Below are 11,109 nucleotides of genomic sequence, written 5' to 3' on the forward strand. Positions count from 1 at the left end.
GGCGCAGCTTGATATGACCGCAGAGGCCGAACCCTGAACAGTTGGGGCAAGTATGGACACAACATTCAAGCTTGATACAGCACTGAATTTGGATTGTGATTAAATATTTGACACAGCATAGGTTTCTGACACAGAATGAATGTGGTCTAAGAACTTAAAAAAAATTTTAATTTACCTATTCAAACCATATCACTATTATTTGCTTTTATATATAAATCAGAAATAACCAATTTTAAATTGAAAATTTTAAAGAAAAAAAAAGGAAAAAAATCCCCCCCCCCCCCCCCCAAATTTTTTGAACCCCCTTATGATTCATCACCCCCAAACTCAGTCCCAGCCTTCTCTTGGTGGTATGTGGTACCTTGCAGTACAATTTCAGAGAGATCCATACACTTGAACACAAGTTTTTGTCTGGAAACTAGAATAAACTGCTTCGCTGAGCGCAGCTAGATATGCCCGCAGAGGTCCAACCCTGAACAGTTGGGGCAAAAATGGACACAATATTCAAGCTTGATTCAGGTCTGAATTTGGATTGTAATTAAATATTTGACATATTATAGGTTTCTGAATAAATGTATTCAAAGAACTTGAAATTGGTTATATGAATTGAATTTATGTTCAATTAAAGATGTCTTGCTGTTGTGCAATACTTAGTAAATCTGTTGTCAAACTATAAACAAATAAAGTTCAATTAATTCTCAATGTCATATTAGAAATTTATGAAAATAAAAAGGGAGCTTACATCAATAGATATAAACAATTCACCAAAGTTTCATGAGAATTGGTGACAGCATTTTTGAGTTTTTGTCCGAAAACTGGAAAATCACCCCTTTTTTTAATGAATAAAACCCCATAACTCAGAAATGTAAAATGTAAAATTTATAAAATTCTAAAGGGAGCTTACATCAATACATACAAACAAATCACCAAAGTTTCATTAGAATTGCTGAAAGCATTTTTGAGTTTTTGTCCAAAAACTGGAAAATCCCCCCTTTTTTTATGAATAAAACCCTGTAACTCGGAAATGTAAAATCTAAAATTTATAAAAATCGAAAGGGAGCTCATGTCATTAGATAAAAACAATTCACCACAATTTCTTGCAAGTTGGTGAAATACTTCTTGACTTATTGTCCAAAAACTGGAAAATCCCCCTTTTTTTAATGAATAAAACCCCATAACTCGGAAACGTAAAATCTAAATTTTATAAAAAACAAAAGGGAGCTCACGTCAATAGATATAAACAATTCACCAAAGTTTTATGCAAATTGGTTAAAGCATTTTTGAGTTAATGTCCGACATGTTGACGACGGACAGACAGACGGACTGACGGACGGACAGACGGACAACGGTATACCATAATACGTCCCGTAAACGGGCGTATAAAAATGCTTGTTTTTTGGCCCCTTTTTGGCCCCAAATTTCTAAACGTTAAAGGCAATTACCCCTAAACTCAAACCCAGCTGTCCCTTTCTGATATGGAACCTTGTAGTACAATTTCATAAAGATCCATACACTTAGACACAAGTTATCTTCCTGAAACTAGAAAAATGCTTGTTTTTTGCCCCTTTTGGCCCCTAATTCCTAAAATTTTGAGGCAATTACCCCCAAAATCAATCCCAGTCTTCCCTTTGTGGTATGGTACCTTGCAGTACAATTTGAGAGAGATCCATACACTGGAACACAAGTTATTGTCTGGAAACTAGAAAAATGCTTATTTTTGGACCCTTTTTGGCCCCTTATTCCTAATCGTTTTGGGCAATTACCCCCAAACTCAATTCCAGCTTTCCCTTTGTGATATGGAACCTTGTAGTACAATTTCAGAAAGATCCATACACTTACACACAAGTAATTGTCATGAAACTAGAAAAATGCTTCTTTTTTGCCCCTAATTCCTAAAATTTGGAGGCAATTACCCCCAAAATCAATCCCAGCCTTCCCTTTGTAGTATGGTACCTTGCAGTACAATTTCAGAGAGATCCATACACTTGAACACAAGTTATTGTCTGGAAACTAGAAAAATGCTTATTTTTGGCCCCTTTTTCCTAAACGTTTTGGGCAATTACCCCCAAACTCAATTCCAGCTTTCCTTTTGTGATATGGAACCTTGTAGAACTATTTCATAGAGATCCATACACTTACACACAAATTATTGTCATGAATCTAGAAAAATGCTTGTTTTTTGCCCCTTTTTTGCCCCTAATTCCTAAAATTTGGAGGCAATTACCCCCAAAATCAATCCCAGCATTCCCTTTGTGATATGGAACCTTGTGGTACAATGTCAGAGAGATCCATACACTAACACACAAGTTATGTCTGGAAGTTACAAAAATGCTTATTTTTGGCCCCTTTTTGGCCCCTAATTCCTTAACTGTTTATACCATAACCCCCAAAATCAATCCCAACCTTCCTTTTGTTGTATTAAACCTTATGGTAAAATTTCATAGAGATCCATTCACTTAAACTAAAGTTAGAGTGCGAAAACCAATGTGTCTTTCGACGACGACGACACTGGAAGACGACAACGTTCACGACGCCAACGTCATACCAATATACTTTTTGCGGTCATATAAAAATTGAACATGTATTGCTTTGTTTGCATCAGAGTAATTATTTGTTTTTGTGCCTCACATAAAAATTGTGCAAGTGGGGTCCTAGCTGACCTGTCGGGTTTTTAAGTTTATAAGGATCAAGATTTACAAGATAACAGAAAATAGAAAATAACTTAATCAGTAGAATGCTACAAGGTTCTATGGGTTTTGCTCATTGTTGAAGGTTGTACAGTGACCTATAGTTGTTAACTTCTACTTCATTTGGTCTCTGATGGAGAGTTGTCTCATTGGAAATCATATCACATCTTATTTTTATTCTTTAAGTGGTCAGTTTTTATACCCACTATCGACTATGTACTCACTTTCCAAAATAGCTGCATATAATTACAGCTGATATTTTACAATATCAAAAAATTTCTGATAATCTGTAAATGACAGTAGGTATCACAACAAAAAACTATACCGGTAATCTATTTTCAATTTATTTATAAGATGACGAATAATATTCATCTTCTAGTTCAAAGAGTTCAACAGACATCTCATCCTTCAAGTTCATCAATGTTTTGTCACATTCACTTTGTATGTTTTTATACAGTTGTGTGTTAGTCGTGATGGACTCATTCACGGATGGAAAGTCATTTAACACAAGGAACTGTTTCAGATCTGATACCAGCTTCATAAGAGATTCTCCAGCCCTTCCCTGCAAAAAAATCAATTAGAAATTTACAAAGTAATACAACGTATATATAAAATTTAAGGGGAAAATCTCACCATTTTTATCATCCGTTAGAAGTCTTTTAAGGATGTTCCCTTCTTACCTCTTTATTTGTCAATACTTAGTTTAGTGACTTTTAAACATTTGTAGAAAATTGGCATGTAGAAAGTTGACATCAAAACTGTCAAATACTATGGATTTATCATTTTTCCCTTGGTACCAACTTAATTATGTGGTGTTCATGAATATAGGTAAACCAAGATTTAAATGTTCAACGAAGTACACATTATCTATGGGCTTCTGACCTTAGCAAAACAAAGTACAATTTTTTCCTCAATCCATGCAAATTGGTACATTTTTGTTATTTCGGGGCCTTTTATAACTGACTATGTGGTATGGGCTTTGCTCATAGTTGAAGGCTGTATGGTGACCTATAGCTGTTAATTTCTGTGTTATTTGGTCTCTTGTAGAGAGTTGTCTCATTTGCAATCATACCACATCTTTTTTTTTTATATTTAAATTTTTTTCTTGAACACCATAGCTAGCTGAAATTACCTCCCTTTATATCACTTTATTTGTGACCTACCAATTTAGACTTATACTGGGTTTGTACTAACATGAGCAACATGACGGGTGCCACATGTAAAGCAGGATCTACTTACCCTTACGGAGCACCTGAGATCAACCCCTTTTTGTTGGGGTTCGTGTTGCTCAATCTTTAGTTTTCTAATTTGTGTTTTGAGTACTGTTTTTTTTTGCCATGGCGTTGTCTGTTTATTTTCGACTTATGAGTTTGAATGTCCCTTTGGTATCTTTCGCCTCTCTTTTAAATTTCGGATGTGTATGTAGCAACTCCTAAAAAGCCATAATTTGATAAATACTGAGTGATTTTTGCTTACAAAGACTGACAACTGTCAGGACTATGGATTCATAATTATTTGTCAAGAAATTATTTTCATGGATATGGGCATGATGGGTGAACCACATATTTCAGTGTTCACCTAAGTTATACAAATCCCTATAGACTTGTATTGAGAATATGTCAAACTTTTGAATAAAATATCTGCCAAATCTTTATTCCACTAAATTGGTATACATGTAAGTTAAGCGAATCCATAGTATATACAGTTTATTGGAATACCTACAATGTTAGAAGCTCTGACTTGCATTTCATACTGGTCCTGCTCTGTCTGCGTCATCTTTGCGATCTGGGAATCCTCCTCTACCTGCCAATGCAAATTTTATGCTCAATTAATAAATATTACCTAATACATGTACATGTATCTACATCAGGTACATCAACAAATGCAAAAGATTTTTTTTTTCCCCTTGATATTCCTTCCTCAATTTCTTACACCTAGTTTAAAAATTCCATTGAAAGAAGATTATCTGATTACAGATCAATACTTTTGTTTATACTTTTCCACATAAGATTTTGAACCAGTTTCTATTGTTTACGATTGATTGGCAGATGTTCTACGGTGGTGTTTTCAATCTACCATTTCAGAATCTTATGCAAAGTAGAAAAAAAATTGTATAGGCATGTTTTGACCTCCAAAAACTTGAGTAATTAAGGTGTTGTAAAAAAAAATTAACTCGTATAAGTATTTTTTTTTAGAAGATAAGGGGAGACTATTTAAATCTTGATATGAAAATTAAAAAAACATACAAATTTACTTGTACAAGTACATATGACTTACATATTCAAGTAAATAAACAATATATAGATTAGACCGTTGGTTTTCCCGTTTGAATGGTTTTACACTAGTAATTTTTTGGGGCCCTTTATAGCTTACTTTTCGGTGTGAGCCAAGGCTCCGTGTTGAAGACCGTACTGTGACCTATAATGGTTTACTTTTATAAATTTTGACTTGGATGGAGAGTTGTCTCATTGGCACTCATACCACATCTTCTTATATCTATGACATGTTTAAAAATGTATTACCCTAGCTGACACATGACTATTGTAAGGAGGCAAAAAAATATATATTTCTTTTTCCTATTTGAACAAGAATGTCCACAGTACATGGATGCCCCACTCGCACTTTCATTTTCTATGTTCAGTGGACCGTGAAATTGGGGTCAAAACTCTAATTTGGCATTAAAATTAGAAAGATCATTTCATAGGGAACATGTGTACTAAGTTTCAAGTTGACTGGACTTCAACTTCATCAAAAACTACCTTGACCAAAAACTTTAACCTGAAGCGGGACAAACGGACACACAGACCGAAAAACATAATGCCCCTAGGTGGGGCATAAAAAGTATGTTTTTGAAATATTTACATTATTGTCATGTAAACAATCTACTTGCCAAATGTGTAAAATTTCTGTATTTACATGTATATTTCAAAATTATAACCCAAGTTTATGTTACTGTACATTTCCAAATTATTACCCAAGTTTATGTTACTAACCAAATCTTTATTTTTGGTATACTCACCCTTGCTAATCGTATTATTTCTGTAAAGTTATCAAACATGGACCTGACATCGTCCTTTAATTTTTTATGGTAGGTTTTCAACAAAGCCTCTTTGGTTTGTGATATTCCTCTTTGAGGTTGAGACATGATGTATCTATTTCAAACAACCATCACTGCAAGAAAAATATAATTATATTATCATATTGGTAAACATAGGATAAATATAGATTCTATACTGCATCAAGTGTGATACCATATTTATACACTTGCGAAACGCGCGTCTGGTGTATCAAATTATAAGCCTGGTACCTTTGACTACTATTGAGACAGTTAAATATTTAAAATCTAACTGTCATGTCAGGAAAAGGATAAATAGGGTAAGAATTTGAGAAACATAATTATCAATATAAACATAGGTATTTTTCCAAAGAAATAAATAATTGCAATCATATTTCATCATGTTCATCAACTTAAAAAATAAATTGCTTCGCTAAGCGCAGCTGGATACGACCGCAGAGGTCCAACCCTGAACAGTTGGGGCAAAAATGGACACAATATTCACGCTTGATACAGGTCTGAATTTGGATTGTAATTTTGTGCAATACACTATGCTGTTGCGAATTGACCCCCCCTCCCCCCCCCCCCTTTTTTTTTGCAAATCTGAAATGAGAAAAAATTGTCCCCCCTTTTTTTTACCCCCCCCCCCCCCCCTTTTTCCCCCAAAAAAATTCTTTCCCTCAAGATATGGTCATAATCTCAATTCAAATTTCCAATGCAGTATGCAACCATAATTATCCATTTAAATACATCATAAAAGTCTTAAATAGAAAATGACATACATAATCATGGCTAAAAATAATATTCCTTAATCAGCATTTTTAAATAGTAACTTCTAAAAATATTGACAGCTAATCACCTCAAGACAATACAACATTTCTTTATACATAATTTAAAAGCAGTGTAAGGGAGGTAATCCAAACATAACATTGTACTTTTTTTAAATTGTCCATTAACCAGGAAACCCTGGTTTTCCCCCTAATTCCTAAACAGTTTGAGCCATAACCCCCCCAAGAGCCAATCCTAACCATCCCTTTGCGGTATTGAAACTGGTGGTATAATTTCAGAGAGATCCATACACCGTTCCACAAGTTATTGTCTGGAAACTAGAAAAATGCTTATTTAGGCCCCTTTTTGGCCCCTTATTCCTAAACTGTTAGGACTATAACCCCCAAAATCAGTCCCAACCTTCCTTTTGTGGTTATATAAACCTTGTGTTTAAATTTCATAGATTTCTATTTACATTTACTAAAGTTATTGTCTGGAAACCAAATGTCTTCGGACGTCGCTGACGACGACGTGATACAAATATATGACTGCAAAATTTGTTTGCGGTCTTATAAAAAATTAAAGGTCCTTAACAAATACATGTATAATTCCATATTATTAGGAGTTCGTAAAAGTTGTAGAATTAAACTTGTTAAACATGTTAAAAGGTTTAAAATATTTAGTTTTATTTCTTTGCATTTAAAGATTTTCCATTTATGTATTTAAAATGTTTAATGGTCCTTTTAGGATGTTTGCATAAGTCTTGTATTTTACTTTTTGTGGGATATTCTGAATCCTCTGGTTTTATCTACATGGAGTGCCATCAAAAATTTTGCCTACTATAAACCCCTACTTTTCATCTCATAATTTTGTTCCATATAGTTTAAAAAGCCATTTTGGAAAATCTTATAAAATCCTTGCTATTTTTCATAAGTGTTTGAAAGAAAACAGGTGCTAATGTTAAATGTATTGAAAATCATTTCCCTCAAAATTTTCAAAGGCTTATATCTCAAAAAACAAGGACAAAAACCTATATTTTTTTTTAGTTTAGCTTTTTATATACATGTACTATCATAAATGTTCGTATAAGCAAAACAACAACAAAAAATCTAGAAGGCAACTAATGTTTTGCCCATTTCCCCAGACACCTGTTTAATTTTTCTGTTTTCTTTCATCCGACGAGCCTGTTTTGCAGAACATTTTCATCATGGTTATTTTCATTCTTTTTGTCTTGATTATCCGGTCAAGGTGTTTTTATAAGATATTTATCCATTCGATAAAATTCAATCATGAAAAATTGAAATAACACTTCAGCTTGATGGCAGATCAAACCAAATTGACAATCCCGGGGCAATGGGGAAAAATTACACAAGGTTTATGAGACCCGGATTTTTTGTTAAATCGATCTTTTTCCTGGTTTTTTAGCTCACCTGGCCCGAAGGGCCAAGTGAGCTTTTCTCATCACTTGGCGTCTGTCGTCCATCGTCGTCGTCGTTAGCATTTTACAAAAATCTTCTCCTCTGAAACCACTGGGCCAAATTTAACCAAACTTGGCCACAATCATCATTAGGGTATCTAGTTTTAAAAATGTGTCCGATGACCCCGCCAACCAACCAAGATGGCCACCATGGCTAAAAATAGGGGTAAAATGTAGATTTTGGCTTATATCTCTGAAACCAAAGCATTTAGAGTAAATCTGACAGATGGTAAAACTGATTATCAGGTCAAGATCTATCTGCCCTGAAATTTTCAGACAAATCTAACAATCTGTTGTTGGGTTGCTGCCCCTGAGTTATTGCCCTTTATAGTCAATTTTTAACAATTTTTCGTAAATTTTTGTAATCTTTTACAAAAATCTTCTTCTCTGAAACTACTGAAATTTAACCATACTTGGCCATAATCATTATTAGGGTATCTTGTTTAAAAAATTTGTCCGATGACCCCGCCTTCCAACCATCATGGCCGACTTGGTTAAAAAGAGATCATAGGGGTAAAATGCAGTTTTGGGTTTATATCTCTGAAACTAAAGCATTTAGAGCAAATCTGACAGGTGGCAAAAATTTTCATCAGATTTAGATTTATCTGCCCTGAAATTTTCAGACGAATCCGACAACCTGTTGTTGGGTTGCTGCCCCTGAGTTAGTAATTTTACAGAAATTTTGCAGTTTTTTGTTATTATCTTAGATATCATTATAATATCTAATAACTAATACTATTAATATGATTTTAACCTTATTTTACATGATTTCCAAAGCATCAGTAAATACAGGTGAGCGACACAGGCTCTTCAGAGCCTCTAGTTAATACTTGTCATGAACATTGATGTATTGACTTAAATATATGTTATTCACATGTAGATCATTGGTTTCTTTTTAAATAAAGTTATACATCTAAATAAGTTGTGAAAATAATTCTATATTTTTCATCAAATTGAATTTTGTCCAGTGTATTTATTTACTTGTCCATGGGCAACCTAGATAAAAAAAATTACTTGTCCGGTTGTTCAAATTGACGAGTCAGGCATAGCATTTCCACACCCCTGAAACTATTCCTGATGCACATATTTGTACACGCAAGACTTATATTACAAGAGAGACAATCCAGTGTCAATTAGAAACCATGGATCATTATTATGATATAAAAACAGCAGCAAGGATTTTAGTGAACAAAAACGGCAACATCGTTGGGACTGATACAGGAAGATTCTATTATAATTTCCACCATAATGTCAATGAAAAATAAACACTTGATTTTCCAGATCATAAAACATCAAAATTTATTAGAAATTTAAGATCAGGATATTACCTAAAAAATTATCAAAACAAAATCAATTCAAATGTAGATCCAAAGTGTGAATGTGGTCAATTGGAAACCATGGATCATTATTTACTTTTTTGTGAAAATTATGAAGCGGCTAGACAGAAACTTATACACGAGATATTTTTTAACACAGGATCCGTACATATTGATTTAGAACTTTTATTGTCAATAGAAAAAAACGGCAACTCCTCTGTCTCTAGAGAAACACTAATGAGGTGGTTGGGTGATTTTATCCGTGAGTCGCGCCGTTTTTGATTACGAAATTTTTTTTAGTTTTTTTTTTACTATAAATGTTAAATCATATTTTTTTTTTCCTTTTTTGTTTCTTAATATTTTAATACAGTTGCCACCTATATGTATAATTAAAGTACAAGTGAGTTGTTTACCAGAGTGAAAATTGTACACGTGAGACTTATATTACAAGAGAGACAATCCAGTGTCAACAGCGAACCTACAGAATACAGGTTTGTAATGTACTCAAGAGGAAATTTTGAGGTGTAAACACAGCCATATTTGCCATAAAGTCCAGAAATGACCATTTGACATAATAAATACAATGTAAACACATAGATATAAGAAGATGTGGTATGAGTGCCAATGAGACAACTCTCCATCCAAGTCAAAATTTATAAAAGTAAACCATTATAGGTCACAGTACGGTCTTCAACACGGAGCCTTGGCTCACACCGAAAAGTAAGCTATAAAGGGCCCCAAAAAATTACTAGTGTAAAACCATTCAAACGGAAAACCAATGGCCTAATCTATATAAAAAACGAAAAACGACACATACCAGTCGACTGGCATATATTTTCGCCCCAAAAACATCTATGATACGAACCCGTGACTATATCATGTATATCATCAGTATATGTCAAATGGTCATTTCTGACCACAGGGGTATAATAGATGTTTTTGGGGCGGATATATATATGCCAGTTGACTAGTATGCATTCAACATTATGATTATTCCATCAATAAGCACAATGTAGAACGCATACCAGTCTACTGGGATATATTTCTGCCCCAAACACATCTATGATACGAGCCCCTGTGTTCTGACCTGTTCAATTTGTGAAAAGTGAGCTATGGGGGATAACTTTTAGAGACCACATGTTTCTTTTCGGTCATCTAGAACTTCAACCGTTTCGGTGCTTACACATCATTGGCTTTCAAATATTCCGCTTTGAGGTAAAATCCATAAAACAGCTTCGCCTTCGGACGCATGACATTTTTTGAACATGTTGAAAATGTAGTTTGTGTATTTTCAGGGAGAATTTTTACTTTTTGAAATGAAAAATGGTAGCTTCGCCAATTATCATCTTGACAATACCTCAAAAGACTGTTGGATTTGTTTGACGGGTCTTGAATATTGTAAATTATGGTTGTTTTGTTTTCTTTATACGAAAATGCATCAAACACTCGAATGATTTTGATTTTTCACATAATTCGCCCCTTTGTAAACTTCGGCACTTGTTTTTATCGACGTAGTGATTATTTTATATCTATTTATTAATGAAATGCACATTTGTACCTCGAGGGGTGGAAGGCATATAAACATTACAATACAATATATACGCAATCCAAAAATTGTGAATTATTAAAACATCATAATATATCTGCCAAATCTTTAATCCACTAAATTAGTATACCAGTAAGTTAAGCCAGAGACATATAATTGTATTATATGTCTCTGGTTAAGCGAATCCACAGTATATACAGTTTATTGGAACAACTACAATGTTAGAAGCTCTGACTTGCATGTCATACTGGCCCTGCTCT

At 33.9% G+C, this 11,109-nt stretch overlaps 1 protein-coding gene across 1 annotated transcript; it reads right to left on the reverse strand.

Moving 5' to 3' along the window:
- Positions 1–3,017: 3,017 nt before the first annotated feature.
- On the reverse strand, positions 3,018–10,763 carry LOC127729906 (mediator of RNA polymerase II transcription subunit 22-like). Its single transcript, XM_052237842.1, has 4 exons — positions 10,661–10,763; positions 5,707–5,858; positions 4,410–4,490; positions 3,018–3,249 (listed from the first exon to the last, which is right to left on the reverse strand). The coding sequence occupies exons 2-4, from the start codon at positions 5,830–5,832 to the stop codon at positions 3,031–3,033; spliced, it is 426 nt and encodes a 141-aa protein (XP_052093802.1). The 5' UTR covers positions 5,833–5,858; positions 10,661–10,763; the 3' UTR covers positions 3,018–3,030.
- Positions 10,764–11,109: the final 346 nt, after the last annotated feature.

This window comes from Mytilus californianus, unplaced genomic scaffold, assembly GCF_021869535.1.
Source record: "Mytilus californianus isolate M0D057914Y unplaced genomic scaffold, xbMytCali1.0.p SCAF_2, whole genome shotgun sequence".
In the NCBI taxonomy this organism is placed as follows: Eukaryota; Metazoa; Mollusca; class Bivalvia; order Mytilida; family Mytilidae; genus Mytilus; species Mytilus californianus.